Source organism: Diospyros lotus, chromosome 13 (assembly GCF_014633365.1).
Source record: "Diospyros lotus cultivar Yz01 chromosome 13, ASM1463336v1, whole genome shotgun sequence".
Classification (NCBI taxonomy): domain Eukaryota; kingdom Viridiplantae; phylum Streptophyta; class Magnoliopsida; order Ericales; family Ebenaceae; genus Diospyros; species Diospyros lotus.
Window position 1 is genome coordinate 40,360,135 of NC_068350.1, and position 18,631 is coordinate 40,378,765.

An 18,631-nucleotide genomic window follows, 5' to 3' on the forward strand; every position below is an offset into this window, starting at 1 on the left:
TCCTGCAAATTGTTGATAAAGCTGGATGCATTCTCCATTTCCCTATCTAGCACAATCTCAAAAGAGATTATTGCTCTAACAAAGTTCGGTTTATTCACAAAATGGAATTTTGAAAAATCACCAGTATACTCAAAAATCTCTAGTTTTAGAGTATCAAAGAAAACTTTTAAACCCTCAGTACCACAAAAAATTATAGTGAGAGAAAACTTTCTCAACGTTGGCATCAAAAGATGAAAACCATCAATATCCCTCATCATACATCCAACAAGCGCAACTCTTCAAGCACCCGATTACAACTTTGAAATAACCTTATCAAGAATTCAATACTAGGTAGCATGGCAAGGTGCAACACTTTCAGATCTGGTAGATTTACTAATTGAGGGACATTTAACTTTTTAAATCCCATAACTTCAACACTATCAAAGATTAACATGTAAAAATTTCCACAGATAGTTTTTCCCAATTGTAGAGGGCCTCAAATGCATATTAATTTCTTCCACATTTTTTGCTATCACATAAAGTAGCAGTGTTTGGACTACACTGTCATTCAAGTCGAAATGACATGTATATTAAAATTGATCAATTCCAGATATTCTCAACAATATCTGCCTAAGACCAAACTTGTAAAAGTCCAATCCAAATTCTCTACAATTACCTCCCCCCATCAAAGAATCATCAAGAATTATATGAGGCAGAAAACGAGAAACATTCATTAATCTTTTCGACAAAACACAAGTGGGCATGGCATATGTGGTATAAAGAAATGATAGAATATGGCAAAGAACATTATCAAGTAACGCACTCAATCTATCTTTAAAATTAGTTCTTGGAGAATTTTCTAGCCTAGTGGTTGCATCATACAATTATGCACAGTGGCGGATTTGGCGAGGGAGGGGGGGGGGGGAGGGGTGGCATGAGCTCAACCCAAACATAAAAAAAAAAAAAATATATATATATATATAAGTCCCCCCTATGTCCACCCCATTTTGCATTCGCTCTTGTTCATAGATAGCAAATGGACTATCCAAGATCCCATTATCACTACTATTACTCAGGGGATCTAAGATCCCTAAATTCTTCCTTGGAGGCTTCATTCTTGCTACAGAAGGAGGACGAGTGCTGAACAGGAGATCCCAATGGGGGGAAGGTAGAGGTAGCAATAGATTTTGAGCATGCAGCCACGGAATACAAAGAGGTGGTGAGGGGGATGGTAGTCGTCGTCAGGAGCAAAGGGAGGATTGGTGAATACGGCGGTTGTAGAGGCAATGACAAACGCAATGCTGATAATTTTGTGATTGGATCAATGAATGCGATAGGGTTTAGAATTTTTTTTCTGTAAGTAAGAATTACGTTATAACAAAAAAAAGAACCTACAACCATAGGCAGGGCATTCCCCGCACCAAACAAGCAAAGGAAGAACACAAATTAGGCAAGGGCATCACCCGCATGAAATGGAAAGAAACAACTAAAACAACATAATCAAATCGAAAACAAACTACGGATTGACTCATGCTGGGACCGTCAGCACAGGGCCGCCTATATCAGATCCCTGCATAGCTCTTGCTTTAGCATTCATCTCCTTCTTCTTCTGAGGCTTTGATTTGACTGGAACAAAATCAGATCTCGAACTACCTGCCCATTCAAACGAATCATCTTCTTCCTCAACATGATCCCGCTTACCCCTGTCATCAATCGCCATACTTGCCTCCTCTAAGACCCCTCTCTCCACCTAAATTAGCAATTCCTCAAGAGAAAGAATATCCATATCTGCCTCTAATAGTGTATAGAACCGATTTGCTATTACCATTTCTACATCACTAATCGGATGGGAACGAGAAGTAGACACACGATCCCTACAATCGTTACTCCTCTAACTTTCATCATTTGTCTAGCCTGATCCCTACAATCCCATTTCCTTGCAACTGCATACATATTTGATAGCATAACACAAGTTGTTGAATCTTTAGGTTCAAGCTCCAAAAAATGACAAGCAGCTAATTGTCCAATTTCCATACTCTTATGCACCGTGCAAGCACTTAAGAGGGTCCTCCAAATCATGGCATTATTTCCTCTATGAATTCTCTAGCCCGGGGAAGAAAGCCAGCTCGTCCAAGAATATCTACCACACAAACATAATGTTCTATTTTTGGTTCTAGGCCATGTTCTTCAGTCATGGAGTTAAAGTAGCTGAGTCCCTTGTCTACTAAGCCCACATCACTACAGGCTGATAGAACACCAATAAAGGTGACATGGTTCAGCATCATGCCAAGCCCTTTCATTTCCTCAACTAGTTGTATTGCTTCCACACCACATCCATGTTGAGAATATCTTGTGATCGTGGCATTCCAAGAAACTTCATTTTTTACAGGCATTTCAAGAAACTCTCTCTTGGCATCATCAAGACTCCCACACTTAGCATACAATGTGATTAAAACATTGGATGCCTCAATTTCTATATCATATCCCATCTTTATAATCATAGCGTGATTCTGCTTCCCTTGTTTTACATTAGCCGTATGAGCCGCAGCACTAACTGCAAAACCAAAGGTAAACATATTGGGTTCAACTCCCACATAATTCATTTGAGAGAATACTTTAAGTGCTTCCTCACAGTGACCACTCTGCGCAAAGCCTGATATCAACCCATTCCAGGAAATATTATCGTTAGCACCAATTTTATCAAATGCTAAGTAGGCATCTTCAATTCTACCACATCTAGCATAGAGACAAACAAGCGCATTTCCAATTGAAAGATCCATATTGTAACCTGAGATAATTGTTTGGGCATGAATTTGTTGTCCTTGATTGAGTGCTTGGATTCCAACACATGCACTTATGGCACTTGAAAATCCTATATTGTCTGAATGGATCCCTTTGTCTTGCATTTCCTCAAAAAGTGTTAGGGCTTCAACAAACAGATCATGCTGGGCATATCCAGCAATCATAGCTGTCCAGGAGACAACATCTTTCTCATTGAGTCGTCTGAGAATTTTGTGAGCAGTATCCAGTTTTCCATGCTTGGCATACATATCTATAAGCACACTACAAACATAAACATTTGGCTGAAATCCAGTCTTTATGACTTGACCATGGATCTGCTCCCCTAGATACATTTCAACATCAGAACATTTTACATAAAGGTCAAGAAGAGATCATTCAATAATGATATCAAAAGAGATTCCACCCTTTATTGCAGGAGTGGAGCTGGTTTCCCTTAAAATGTGCCTGCACTGATGCATAGGCACTCACAAGGCTCGCTAATGTAACACTATCAGGTTTCAAACAATCAAGCTGCATTTTCTAAAACAATTGAAGAGATTTCTCACTAAATCCACGCTGAGCAAGCCCTGAGATGAGCGAATTATATGAAACTTCATCCCTGCATTGCATGTTGCTGAAAACTTGTTCAGCAGATACAAAGTCATGACAATGGGAATACAGCGTGACAAGTGCATTACGTGCAAAAGTTTCAGATTCAAATGCCCATTTAAATATAAGGGTATGAAGCTGCCTTCCCATGTCAAGTAACTGTATTTTGCTGCAAGCACTTACAACACTTGAAAAAATATATGGAGTAGGAACTATTCCAGACCTGTACATTTCATGGAATAAGATGATTGCTTCTTCTTCATGTCCATTTTGAGATAAACCGAATATCATAGCAAGCTAAGAAACATTGTCCCTCAAAGATAATTTTTCAAAGACCATTTTAGCAGAATTCACAAACCCACTCTTTGAGTACAAATCAATCAAAGGATTGCAAACAAGGGGACTTGTAGCAAAACCAAGTCAAATAATCTTAGCATGAATTTGTTCCACATACCAGAAGGTAACTTGATAACCAAGGCAAGCCCTTAGAACATGTCGAAACGTGGTTTCATCTGGAATAGCATTTTCTCTTAGCAGTCGTGAGAATAGCTCCAACACCTCACCATTCAGCTCCTTTCCAGAAAATTCAGACATTAATACATTCCAGGTAGATGTACTGCTGTCAGATATATTAACAAAAACCTGTACTGCATCATCTATGTTACTAAAAGTGGCATAGCCATTGATGAGTCGGCTGCTAATAACACAATCCCCATCGAAGCCAGACTTGAGGATCCTAGCATGAAGTTTCTTAACTTCAATGAAAGGCCTAGACTTGAGGCATCCTTCCAAGAGCCACAAGTAGGTCTGATGATTGGCGCACACAGTATTCTAAAAGGCGGCACCGTAGAGGCGTTAGGCGGCCCTTGGCCGTTGCGAATATAAGCAAATCGGCACCCTAGGTGCCGGCCCAATCGACGCCTAGTCAGTGCCTAGGAGCCTGGGTCGTCTAATTTTCAAAGACTTAAAAACTTCCCTTGGCCTCGATTTCTCTCTTGGCCCCGATTTGTGTGTTTGGATTTGTGTTCAGTATTTTCCCTTGGCCCCAATTTCTCTCTCTCATCACCGCCGCTGCTAATCGTCTCTTCAATTTCTCTCTCGCGTCGACAAGTTTCTGTAGCCAACCGGGTGGGGATGACTGCGGTCCAAGCAACGTTGGCAGGGGCGACAGCGGTGCAATCGACGTTGGCAGGGGGCTGCAATGCAATCAATATAGCGGGTTTGAGCGAGAGAAAAAGAGTGAGAAGGTTGAAAATGGGGGCGTCCGAGTACCCGGGGGGAGAGAGAGAGAATGGTATTCAGAAAAGAATGAAAAAAATAAAATAAAATTTTCGATAAACCTTACCCTAAGCCATTCTCAACAAGTAGCATACTCCTATGTGTTCTAAGTCATTATCTATAGTTACCCAGGCATATTTTCTAGCCCTCACCTAGGCAGCCCCAGGCTAGCACCCCACCAGCCCCTAGCGCGTTTTAGAACACTGGGCACACACATCACGTTGTTCCATCAAATTAAGAAAATCAAATGCCATTGACCTTGACATGTTAGCTGCATTGATTTCATGTTCGATTTCATGTTCTTCAACGGGATATCCATCAAAAGTGTCAGAACTCGATTCTGACAGAGGATTCTCTCGCAATTCAGGATGAGTTGCGCGAGAATTGATGAATAGAAAAAGGGAGAGAGAATGCAGAAAGAGAGAGAGAGAGAGAGAGAGAGAGAGAGAGAGAGAGAATATGAGAGAGGGAAACAAGACTCAATTGTATTCAAGCATGCTCGCTAAAGCAAGAGTTGCTGGCTTATATACCCCTCCTTGAGGGAGTGGCGCCAAGATTTGAATTACATTCTTCTTACCCCTCCTTGAGGGAGTGGCGCCATATACCCCTCCTTGAAAACATGGTTAACTTTCTGCACCATCATAGGATAAAAGATATGCAAAAGATGTGTATATGAGCACAGACATCATATTGGACCTGTTACTGCACCCTTAATGCTAGCTTAATATACTACTGCAGGCTAAGAACACCTCGACTGACAACATTGACTCACTGCACAAGATATACTAGTGACATAAAATGAATATAATATCAAACTAGCCATTTATTATTTATGTAGTTCAAGCATTCCAGAACTAGCTTGAGCACTGAACAATGCACAAATGAAGTTTTATCAAGGTCAAACCATTACCAGTGTTGCATGAACAAAAGGACCAAGATAAATAGGTTGATAGTTTCAACTTCTCCTCAATCATTTCATACCTACAAAGTAAAATTTTCCTGATGAGAAATAGTGATGAACAGTTCATTGAATTATTTTGTTTTAGAACTGGCAACTATCTTTACCAGATTGGATAATTTGTGAATGCATGGATTTCATAGTTGTTTTGTTTTAAATCATGAAGTAATTCTTCTGCACCTTGTATGTAGGAGTATCCTCTTTGCATACAACTTTTAAGCCCTGTAGGGTCAAATAGATAGGACTATAAGTTGCAAAGATAGAAACAACATCTGCTAAGAGCAGAAATATGTAAATCAGAAAAACGACACAAGAAAATAATCAATTTACAAGCTTTTACATGGTTCAATGCAGCTGCATGGAATGAATTCAATCAGAAATGCATCTAGAATTGGTAGGACCAACATTGAATCATGAACTGTTTTCATATGAATAAATTGAGTCTCAAGACGCTCATGCACAAATGTAAGGGAAAGGAATCAAACACCTGCTATATCCAAGCCTTGTCCCATCAACGAACAAGTTTAACAGGTATATTAAGACATCCATTTGTGAACTCCAATACCATATGAAGTGTGGACACAATGACGAGCTGGAGATTGGAGAGAAATCTTAGGAGAGAATTGAGAATTCAATTATCAAAATCAACATAAGCATTCCTCTGTTTACAACGGCCTTTTATAGGCATTATTAGCTTCTAGCTAATTGCATAAGAACACCCACGTGCTTCTAACCACTAACTAAAATATCTCCTAACAAACTAATATAAGCCTATTACAATATTACCCCTTTATTATATCCCTATCACAATATTACCCTTCTAATCCTCCTAGGGACATGACAGTTTGGTTGTAAAGGGAAATAGACAATTGTGTGAGGACAAAGAGCCTGAATGATCAATTGTACAAAAGACAGTCAACTATAGACCGATTGCCCAAATTAAAAGGTTCAGAACATTGATTGACAAAGATGGGATGGTCGAAAATTGTCATATGGAGAACACATGGAAATACCTTAATTTTCTATTCCCACCAATCTTTATCTGCCGCAATAGTCTTCTTTGTTTTGTCCCATCCCAAACCTGACTCTCCTCGCATCATTTGCTTAAAAAGGGTCCATTCCTTCTTCATAAAATCCCAGTAGTTTTTCAATTGTTTGTTGTCATAACACATTCTTTTGATTAAGTGTCTTGACCAAATCTTTCCACCCATCCTTATTTATAAATGATGCAGGCCTATTTCCCTTATGAATCTCTTGTTGTACCAACTTTATAAATTGTAGATGTGTGTGGTCATCCCACTTTGCAGAGGGTTGCCCCATATTGAAAACATTGTTCATTCGTTTCTTTCCTTTATCCATCTATATCATAACTAATAAACAACGTGCGAGACATAGGAATCCAAAGGTATTGGTAAACATATGCAAAAACTGGAACATAGTATTTGTATCCCTTGTTAAAATACATAGATATGATCATGCGCAGCGGAATAAAAATTAATTTTTTTACAAGTATCACGTTTTTCAGCAAATATGATTTACAAAACTAAAAACTAAACAGAAAAATACCTTTTGACGAAACCAAATTCCACCTGTAGGTAAAACGCCATAAAATCCTTCAAGTGTAGGATGCCGAGTCGGTCCACTTGAAACCACTTTGACCCAAGAGTCGAGAGAGAAGAAGCAAAAACTTTCTAAATTTTTTTTACTAAATCTAAATTCACTTGTATTCTGTTTATGGGGCTTATGATCCTATTTATAGAGGATCACCGATAAACCTTACGTGCCATTGGGCCAGGCTTAATGTGCTAGCAAAAAGTTTGTTCCAATTAATAATTAAATAATCATATTCATAATATAATCATTTAATTATTCTTATTTATTCAATAAATAAATGCACCATAATTAGTAATTACATAATTACTAATTTATCCTTCTTATCTTAAAAGTGATTTCTTATTGGGTGGGACTTTTTGATTCACAATTAAATTGTCAACGAGAATTAATCAATTATTAATTCCAGTAAATCATGAGTGATATCTAATAATATGTTATGATTACCCAATTTAATGTAAAATGGGTATTGTGAACCTTTTACTATAATACCATGTAATACGGTCCTTCTATTATACTATATCCTGACAACATATGAGATCATGAGCAGTAGGTCAAATCTCTTAATCTTGTCATATGATCGAATTCAAAATTAATCTGACTAATAGGACACAACCTTATGGAACACACATTCCGTCATCATATTATCTCAGCCAAGAATTTATCGTCAAATGATTATTGGATTGCATATGATATCCTCCTCATAAATCTCAAAGTGATAGATGACATCTCTGATGCACACATACCTCGTGCATCACTAAATTAGGCACATAGATACGTATAGTCATTCCTTATTATAACAACCATATAATATTTCTAATAACCTAATCCACCAATGCATAGATATCCATGTCATCTCAGGTCTGAGGACTAGTTGCACATCTATAGTTAACATTGAATCATTGACTCGTGAGACAAAATCCATGTGATTCAATATTAACAGTCATGTTCAGTGAACTCGTTCCTATAACAGGCACCCACTCATCTTCCTTCTATATGTCATATAGAATAGCATAAGACTCACCAACCTTATCTTTTAGTATCTCATACTGAACAAGGAAGAAGACGATATACTGGTCTTTGCGAGTTGCTACTATCCAGGTTATGAACTCTATGGCCAGGAACGTATTTATAGTATAACGAACTGTGGATTATCCGTCACGCATATTCCTAACATTTAAAAATGATATCCACTCCTCATTATACTAAAGGATATATATATATATATACGTTTAATTTAAACCACATTACAATTTAAATAAAACATAAACTCCTTATTAGAGTTTAAGGTTTGGGGTTTGGATTTGAGATTTAAGATTTAGGATTTAGGGTTTGAGGTTTACGGTTAAACCCTGAACCTAAACCCAAACCCCATTCTTTTCCTTTGTTTCTCTCTCTAGCTAGAGAAAAGTTCTCACACAAGTGCCTAATCCTAAAAAATCAAAGAATCTGGTGCATTCCCAGTGGCCCTCGCCAATGAGATCCCGCCAAATAAGCCAACCACCTCTTGGCCGAAGCATGGAAGGCATCTCTAAGCATGCCCACGGATCAAGGTCAAGAAATGTGGCCACTATTCGTTCAATGGAACGTGCTTTAGAAGATTCATTGGCGGAAAATGGTGGAAGGGAGGTGGTTTTGTTTGATGATGGTCAGTCGAAGGATGTTAGAGGGCAGATTAAAAATCAATTTGTTGAAGACGACCTGATGGACGAAGAAATTAACTTTCGTGAGGAAATGACTCATGAAAACCATGATTCCAGAATGTTGGACTATAGGGATCCGTCGTCATTCCCTCCCCTGACAAGTGGTCAGGGTTTTGGTACGTCACCATGTCCAGATGGAGAAGGTCACCTGCGAGATAACTATGGTCGACCGCTTCATTTCGAAGAACAAGACGATAATGGTCGTGATAGTGGGGAGGTGGATATGGCTATGGAAGATTGCATCGTTTCTTAGGGGAATTGAAACTCTGGTGGAGGCACAAACAACATCTCATCCATGAGGCAGGTGGTGGTGTTGGCAATGGCGACAACTATTGGTCCATATAAGGAAGGTGGCAACAAGATATGAGCCAACCGTGAGATTCAAAATCCTTCTGGTTATGGCAACTCCATGGGTAATTTTCGACCTCACTAGCGCGCCTTTCACCAACATCTGACACATCCTTTTTGACAAAATTATCACGACTCGTTAGTGATTGTAGGAGGACAGTTGGACAATGGGCAAGATGGGTTAGGTCAAGCAGTTGGCAAGTCTTGTTCGTGTGTGGGCTCAATGCGTGATTTGGATGTGGCAGGCCATGACCCACGTGGATTGCATAAGGAAGCTAGGTTGGCCCAACACATAAGTGGGCCTCTTAATGCTCATAAGCGGCCTACCCATGAGCCTTTAAAGCGTGGGCTCCAATCAGCCTTTGAGCCTCCAAATAATGATCAATTTTGCATACTATCAGAGGCAAATCTGGATATTCCTTCTCCTGAGGAATTGCTTGTTCCAATAGAGAGAGGGGTCTCAGAGGAAGTAGGTATGGCAATTAATGACAAGGGTAAGCGGGATCGTGTTGAGGAAGAGGATGATTCGTTGAAAGGGCAGGAAGTTCAGACCTGATTTTGTTCCAATCAAATCAAAATCCCAGAAGAAGAAGGAGATGAATGCTCAAGCAAGAGCTACGCAGGGATTTGACATAGGCAGCTCTGCGTTGACAGACCCAGCATGAGTCAATTCGTAGTTTTCAATTTGATTATGTTGTTTCTTTCCTTTTGATGCGGGGGATGCCCTTGGTTAATTTGAGTTTTTCCTTTGCTTGTTTGGTGCAGGGAATGCCCCACTTATGGTTATAGGTTCTCTTTTTTGTGATAATATAATTCTTACTTACAGAAAAAAATCCTAGACCCTAAACCTTGACACTCCTTGATTCAATCACAAAGTTGTCAGCATTGCATTTGTCATTGCCTCTACAACAACCCTATCGACGACGACCACCATCTCCCTCTTCGTATTCCATGGTTGCAACCTCTAAATCTGTCGCTACCTCTATCTTCCCCCATCGAAATCTCCAGTTCATCACCTGGTATTGGTTCTTCCTCCTCTTGTAGCAAAAATGAAGCCTCCCAAGGAAAAAATTAGGGATCCCTTGAGTAATAGTAATAATAATGGGACCTCGAATAGTCCGTCTGCTGAAGAGATTTCTCGAAAAGCTCAACTCCTACAAGAGGTTAGCATGGATGATCTGTCTGTAAACAGGGGCAGATCCAGGGGGGACTTATATATATATATATATGTTTGGGCCGTGCCACCCCCCCCCCCCCCCGATCTGTAACTTTGATAGAAAATTCTCCAATAACTGATTCTGAAGATAAATTGAGTGCATTACCTGACGATTTTCTCTGTCATATTCTATCATTTCTTGATATCAAATATGCCATGGCCACTTGTGTTCTGTCGAAAAGATTAATGAATGTTCCTCGTTTTTTATCTCATATCATTCTTGATGATTCTTTGACTAGGGGAGGTAATTATAGAGAATTTGGGTTGGAATTTGGCAAGTTTGGTCTTAGGAAAATATTATTGAGAATACCTGTAATTGATCAATTTCAATATACATGTTATTCCGACTTGAATGACAGTACAGTCCAAACACTACTACGTTATGAGATAACAGAAAATGTGGAAGAAATTAATATCCACTTGAGACCTTCTGCAATTGGGGAAAAATTACCTGTGAAAATTTTTACATGTCAATCTCTGATAGTGTTGAAGTTATAGGGATTTAAAAAGTTAAATGTCTCTCAATTGATAAATTTACCAAATCTGAAAGTGTTGCACCTTACCATGCTACCTAGTATTGAATCCTTGATAAAGTTATTTCAAGGTTGTAATTGGGTGCTTGAAGAATTGCGCTTGTTGGATGTATGGGGAGATATTGATGGTTTCCATCTTTTGATACCAATGTTAAGAAAGTTTTCTCTCACTATAGTTTTTGGTGGTATTGAGGGTTTAAAATTTTTCTTTGATACTCCAAAACTAGAGGTTTTGAGTATATTGGTGATTTTCCAAATTTTCATTTAGTGAATAAACTGAACTTTGTTAGAGCAGTAATCTATTTTGAGACTATGCTAGATAGGGAGAATGCATCCAGCTTTATCAATAATTTGCAGGATATAAAGTCTCTTTATTTGTCACATGCGGCCTAGAGGTATATTTTGACCTTAAAAATTATTAAATATAGGAAAATTTAAAATAAATGATTAGCTCGTACTATTTCTATTTTTGCATGAAAATTGCATATCCACGATCTGTTTTTAGTAGTTTGACTATTTTAGAGCTTAAAGTTCGTGGCCTTTGAAGACTAGCAAACAACTTTCTTAGAAGTGTAACACATTTGAAAAATCTCGTTATTCACTAGGTAAGTTCTTTTAGTGCTTTTTAGAGTAGGAATAAATTTAATTTTCACTCATAACTTTTTTCCAACAGTATAAGTATCGCCAAAAATTTTGTGATGTTGAAGAATTCAACACCCTGTATCCACTATCAGGAATAGTGCATGTGTGTTTAGATAAAAGTCTTAAGAATATAGAGTTCAAAAGGTTCTTCAATGATGGTTGGGACTTGGGCTCGTAAAGTATCCTTTGAAGAATGGTAAAGTTTTGGAAAAACTAAACTGGAACGCAGCAATGGAAGCAACCCGCAATGCGATTTTACATTTTTCACGCCACTCGAAGACTTGCAAGGTTAACTTTGAACCTCCTATGCAACAGTAGGATTTTTTGTTTTTTTTAATCTTGAAGATATGCACTCTGATTGAATATTGATTACTAATTTGTTTCACATTCAAATGTATACAAGAAAAATCCATGTACAACAATCAAATTTCTCTCTGCCTCTACTTTTCCTTTGCCCTACTTGTATATAATGTTGTTTGTCCCTTTTTGCAATTATTTATGATGGATTTTTAATGTTTGCCAATTTGATTTTAAGCATTGTTATCTGCAATTTGTTACTTGATCATTTTCTTCCATTCTATTTTGCAATTGTTTATATCCATATTTTCACTATTATTGGACATAAACAATTGCAAAATAGAATGGTAGAAAATAATCAAGTAACAAATTGCAAATAACAATGCCTAAAATCAAATTGACAAACATTAAAAACCCAACATAAACAATTGTAGAAAGGGACAAACAACATTATATACAAGGCAAAGGAAAAGTAGAGGCGGAAAGAAATTTGATTGTTGTACATGAATTTTTCTTGTATACATTTGAATGTGAAACAAATCAGTAATCAATATTCAATCAAAGTGTATATCTTCAAGATTAAAAAAATAGAAAATCCTACTATTCCATAAGAGGTTCAAAGCTAAACTTGCAAGTTTTTGAGTGGCATGGAAAATGTAAAATCGCATTGCGAGTTGCTTCCATTAATGCATTCCAGTATTTCTCTAATACAAAAAATTTTAGCTTTTCCAAAACTTTACCATTCTTCAAAAAGTACTTAACGAGCCAGGTGTCCCAACCATCATTTACGAACCTTTTGAACTTTATATTCTTAAGAATTTTATCCAAACACACAGGCACTATTCCTGACAATAGATACAGGGTGTTGAATTCTTCAACATCAAAAAATTTGTTGCGATATTTATACTGTTGAAAAAAAATTATATGACTGTGAAAATTAAATTTATTCCTACTATAGAAAGCATTAAAAGAACTTACCCAATGGATAACGAGATTTTCCAAGTATGGTACAATTCCAACAATGTTGTTAAGGGTCACGAACTTCAACTTTAGAACAATCAAACTACTAAAAACAGATAGTGGATATGCAACCTACTTACAAAGATAGAAATATTAAGAGCTAGTCATTTATTTTGAATTTTCTTATATTTAACAGTTTTTAATGTCAGAATATACCTTTAGGGAAGCACGAGACAAATAAAGAGATTTTACATCCTGCAAATTGTTGATAAAGCTGGATGCATTCTCCATTTCCCTATCTAGCACAATCTCAAAAGAGATTACTGCTCTAACAAAGTTCGGTTTATTCACAAAATGGAATTTTGAAAAATCACCAGTATATTCAAAAATCTCTAGTTTTAGAGTATCAAAGAAAACTTTTAAACCCTCAGTACCACCAAAAATTATAGTGAGAGAAAACTTTCTCAACATTGGCATCAAAAGATAAAAACCATCAATATCCCTTATACATCCAACAAGCGCAACTCTTCAAGCACCCAATTACAACTTTGAAATAACATTGTCAAGAATTCAATACTAGGTAGCATGGCAAGGTGCAACACTTTCAGATTTTGTAGATTTACTAATTGAGGGACATTTAACTTTTTAAATCCCCATAACTTCAACACTATCAAAGATTAACATGTAAAAATTTCCACAGATAGTTTTTTCCCAATTGTGGAGGGCCTCAAATGGATATTAATTTTTTCCACATTTTTTGCTACCACATAACATAACAGTGTTTGGACTACACTGTCATTCAAATCGAAATGACATGTATATTAAAATTGATCAATTCCAGATATTCTCAACAATATCTGCCTAAGACCAAACTTGTCAAAGTCCAATCCAAATTCTCTATAATTACCTCCCCCGATCAAAGAATCATCAAGAATTATATGAGGCAGAAAACGAGAAACATTCATTAATCTTTTCGACAAAACACAAGTGGGCATGGCATATGTGTTATCAAGAAATGATAGAATATGGCAAAGAACATTGTCAAATAACGCACTCAATCTATCTTTAAAATTAGTTCTTGGAGAATTTTCTAGCCTAGTGGTTGCATCATACAATTATGCACAATGGCGGATTTGGCGAGGGGGGGGTGGCATGAGCTCAACCCAAACATAAAATATATATATATATATATAAGTCCCCCCTATGTCCACCCCCTTTTGGATTCGCCCTTGTTTATAGATAGCAAATGGACTATCCAAGATCCCATTATCACTACTATTACTCAAGGGATCTAAGATCCCTAAATTCTTCCTTGGGAGGCTTCATTCTTGCTACAGAAGGAGGACGAACTGGCACCAAGTGCTGAACAGGAGATCCCAATGGGAGGAAGGTAGAGGTAGCAATAGATTTTGAGCATGCAGCCACGGAATACAAAGAGGTGGTGAGGGGGATGGTAGTCGTCGTCAGGAGCAAGGGGAGGATTGGTGAATACGGCGGTTGTAGAGGCAATGACAAACGCAATGCTGATAATTTTGTGATTGGATCAAGGAATGCGATAGGGTTTAGAATTTTTTTTCTGTAAGTAAGAATTACGTTATAACAAAAAAAAGAACCTACAACCATAGGCAGGGCATTCCCCGCACCAAACAAGCAAAGGAAGAACACAAATTAGGCAAGGGCATCACCCGCATGAAATGGAAAGAAACAACTAAAACAACATAATCAAATCGAAAACAAACTACGGATTGACTCATGCTGGGACCGTCAGCACAGGGCCGCCTATATCAGATCCCTGCATAGCTCTTGCTTTAGCATTCCTCTCCTTCTTCTTCTGGGGCTTTGATTTGACTAGAACAAAATCAGATCTCGAACTACCTGCCCTTTCAAACGAATCATCATCTTCCTCAACATGATCCCGCTTACCCCTGTCATCAATCGCCATACTTGCCTCCTCTAAGACCCCTCTCTCCACCTAAATTAGCAATTCCTCAAGAGAAAGAATATCCATATCTGCCTCTAATAGTGTATAGAACCGATTTGCTATTACCATTTCTACATCACTAATCGAATGGGAACGAGAAGTAGACACACGATCCCTACAATCGTTACTCCTCTAACTTTCATCATTTGTCTAGCCTGATCCCTACAATCCCATTTCCTTGCAACTGCATACATATTTGATAGCATAACACAAGTTGTTGAATCTTTAGGTTCAAGCTCCAAAAAATGACAAGCAGCTAATTGTCCAATTTCCATACTCTTATGCACCGTGCAAGCACTTAAGAGGGTCCTCCAAATCATGGCATTATTTCCTCTATGAATTCTCTAGCCCGGGGAAGAAAGCCAGCTCGTCCAAGAATATCTACCACACAAACATAATGTTCTATTTTTGGTTCTAGGCCATGTTCTTCAGTCATGGAGTTAAAGTAGCTGAGTCCCTTGTCTACTAAGCCCACATCACTACAGGCTGATAGAACACCAATAAAGGTGACATGGTTCAGCATCATGCCAAGCCCTTTCATTTCCTCAACTAGTTGTATTGCTTCCACACCACATCCATGTTGAGAATATCTTGTGATCGTGGCATTCCAAGAAACTACATTTTTTACAGGCATTTCAAGAAACTCTCTCTTGGCATCATCAAGACTCCCACACTTAGCATACAATGTGATTAAAACATTGGATGCCTCAATTTCTATATCATATCCCATCTTTATAATCATAGCGTGATTCTGCTTCCCTTGTTTTACATTAGTCGTATGAGCCCCAGCACTAACTGCAGAACCAAAGGTAAACATATTGGGTTCAACTCCCACATAATTCATTTGAGAGAATACTTTAAGTGCTTCCTCACAGTGACCACTCTGCGCAAAGCGTGATATCAACCCATTCCAAGAAATATTATAGTTAGCACCAATTTTATCAAATGCTAAGTAGGCATCTTCAATTCTACCACATCTAGCATAGAGACAAACAAGCGCATTTCCAATTGAAAGATCCATATTGTAACCTGAGATAATTGTTTGGGCATGAATTTGTTGTCCTTGATTGAGTGCTTGGATTCCAACACATGCACTTATGGCACTTGAAAATCCTATATTGTCTGAATGGATCCCTTTGTCTTGCATTTCCTCAAAAAGTGTTAGGGCTTCAACAAACAGATCATGCTGGGCATATCCAGCAATCATAGCTGTCCAGGAGACAACATCTTTCTCATTGAGTCGTCTGAGAATTTTGTGAGCAGTATCCAGTTTTCCATGCTTGGCATACATATCTATAAGCACACTACAAACATAAACATTTGGCTGAAATCCAATCTTTATGACTTGACCATGGATCTGCTCCCCTAGATACAGAGCTCCCACAAACGTGCAGGTTCTCAATATACTGGGATAGGTGTATTGATTAGGTGTCAAGCCTTCAATCTGCATCTCTGAGAATATCTTAAATGACTCTCTCAGATAACTTATTTGCCCATAAGCCACTAACATCACATTCCATAGAACGATGTTTACCTTTTGAGTTGTAAGGAAGAATTCACGCACAGTTTCAACATCAAAACATTTTACATAAAGGTCAAGAAGAGATCCTTCAATAATGATATCAAAAGAGATTCCACCCTTTATTGCATGAGTGGAGCTGGTTTCCCTTAAAATGTGCCTGCACTGATGCACAGGCACTCACAAGGCTCGCTAATGTAACACTATCAGGTTTCAAACAATCAAGCTGCATTTTCTCAAACAATTGAAGAGCTTTCTCACTAAATCCACGCTGAGCAAGCCCTGAGATGAGCGAATTATATGAAACTTCATCCCTGCATTGCATGTTGCTGAAAACTTGTTCAGTAGATACAAAGTCATGACAATGGGAATACAACGTGACAAGTGCATTACATGCAAAAGTTTCAGATTCAAATGCCCATTTAAATATAAGGGTATGAAGCTGCTTTCCCATGTCAAGTAACTGTATTTTGCTACAAGCACTTACAACACTTGAAAAAATATATGGAGTACGAACTATTCCAGACCTGTACATCTCATGGAATAAGATGATTGCTTCTTCTTCATGTCCATTTTGAGATAAACCGGATATCATAGCAAGCCAAGAAACATTGTCCCTCAAAGATAATTTTTCAAAGACCATTTTAGCAGAATTCACAAACCCACTCTTTTGAGTACAAATCAATCAAAGGATTGCAAACAAGGGGACTTGTAGCAAAACCAAGTCAAATAATCTTAGCATGAATTTGTTCCACATACCAGAAGGTAACTTGATAACCAAGGCAAGCCCTTAGAACATGTCGAAACGTGGTTTCATCTGGAATAGCATTTTCTCTTAGCAGTCGTGAGAATAGCTCCAACACCTCACCATTCAGCTCCTTTCCAGAAAATTCAGACATTAATACATTCCAGGTAGATGTACTTCTGTCAGATATATTAACAAAAACCTGTACTGCATCATCTATGTTACTAAAAGTGGCATAGCCATTGATGAGTCGGCTGCTAATAACACAATCCCCATCGAAGCCAGACTTGAGGATCCTAGCATGAAGTTTCTTAACTTCAATGAAAGGCCTAGACTTGAGGCATCCTTCCAAGAGCCATAAGTAGGTCTGATGATTGGCGCACACAGTATTCTAAAAGGCGGCACCGTAGAGGCGTTAGGCGGCCCTTGGCCGTTGCGAATATAGGCAAATCGGCACCCTAGGTGCCGGCCCAATCGACGCCTAGGCAGTGCCTAGGAGCCTCGGTCGTCTAATTTTCGAAGACTTAAAAACTTCCCTTGGCCTCGATTTCTCTCTTGGCCTCGATTTCTCTCTTGGCCCCGATTTGTGTGTTTGGATTTGTGTTCAGTATTTTCCCTTGGCCCCAATTTCTCTCTCTCATCACCGCCACTGCTAATCATCTCTTCAATTTCTCTCTCGCGTCGACAGGTTTCTGTAGCCAACCGGGTGGGGATGACTGCGGTCCAAGCAACGTTGGCGGGGGCGACAGCGGTGCAATCGACGTTGGCAGGGGGCTGCAATGCAATCGGTAGAGCGGGTTTGAGAGAGAGAAAAAGAGTGAGAAGGTTGAAAATGGGGGCGTCCGAGTACCCAGGGGGAGAGAGAGAGAATGGTATTCAGAAAAGAATGAAAAAAATAAAATAAAATTTTCGGTAAACCTTTCCCTAAGCCATTCTCAACAAGTAGCATACTCCTATGTGTTCTAAGTCATTATCTATAGTTACCCAGGCATATTTTCTAGCCCTCACCTAGGTAGCCCCGGGCTAGCACCCCACCAGCGCCTAGCGCGTTTTAGAACACTGGGCGCACACATCACGTTGTTCCATCAAATTAAGAAAATCAAATGCCATTGACCTTGACATGTTAGCTGCATTGATTTCATGTTCGATTTCATGTTCTTCAACGGGGTATCCATCAAAAGTGTCAGAACTCGATTCTGACAGAGGATTCTCTAGCAATTCAGGATGAGTTGCGCGAGAATTGATGAATAGAAAAAGGGAGAGAGAATGCAGAAAGAGAGAGAGAATATGAGAGAGGGAAACAAGACTCAATTGTATTCAAGCATGCTCGCTAAAGCAAGAGTTGCTGGCTTATATACCCTTCCTTGAGTGGCACCAAGATTTGAATTACATTCTTCTTACCCATAACTGCCATCCCCATTTATTACAATATTAGCCCCCTTCTCATATGACAAAAAGATTGGGCAATCGC

General features: G+C 38.5%; 3 protein-coding genes and 1 pseudogene across 46 annotated transcripts in view; 1 reads left to right on the plus strand and 3 right to left on the minus strand.

Moving 5' to 3' along the window:
• Window positions 1–18,631, plus strand: part of LOC127789339 (aquaporin SIP1-1-like) — an 80,433-nt gene that overhangs the window by 48,261 nt on the left and 13,541 nt on the right. The gene's annotated exons all lie outside the window — the stretch shown is intronic.
• The window catches only part of LOC127789328 (O-fucosyltransferase 1-like), a 128,683-nt gene that overhangs the window by 41,887 nt on the left and 68,165 nt on the right, over window positions 1–18,631 (minus strand). For 12 of the 44 annotated variants that reach the window (XM_052318235.1, XM_052318246.1, XM_052318232.1 and 9 more), the window contains 2 exons: window positions 5,713–5,827; window positions 5,558–5,628 (listed from right to left, as the gene is read on the minus strand). The exons of 16 other annotated variants lie outside the window; for them this stretch is intronic. In XM_052318235.1, coding sequence (XP_052174195.1) covers window positions 5,558–5,628; window positions 5,713–5,827 — 186 coding nt within the window. Of the gene's footprint in view, window positions 1–5,557; window positions 5,629–5,712; window positions 5,878–6,092; window positions 6,133–7,171; window positions 7,191–18,631 lie in introns of those variants that run through there. 16 more of the 44 variants (XM_052318240.1, XM_052318241.1, XM_052318238.1 and 13 more) reach the window with 5 other exon arrangements.
• LOC127789331 (pentatricopeptide repeat-containing protein At4g13650-like) lies at window positions 1,496–18,278 on the minus strand. The gene is given in 4 exon segments (XM_052318281.1): window positions 1,496–1,632; window positions 14,791–15,224; window positions 15,227–16,545; window positions 16,547–18,278. Coding segments are annotated over 3 exon segments (2,088 nt in total). The 5' UTR covers window positions 17,059–18,278; the 3' UTR covers window positions 1,496–1,632; window positions 14,791–14,967.
• LOC127789332 (pentatricopeptide repeat-containing protein At4g13650-like) lies at window positions 1,631–18,408 on the minus strand (annotated as a pseudogene).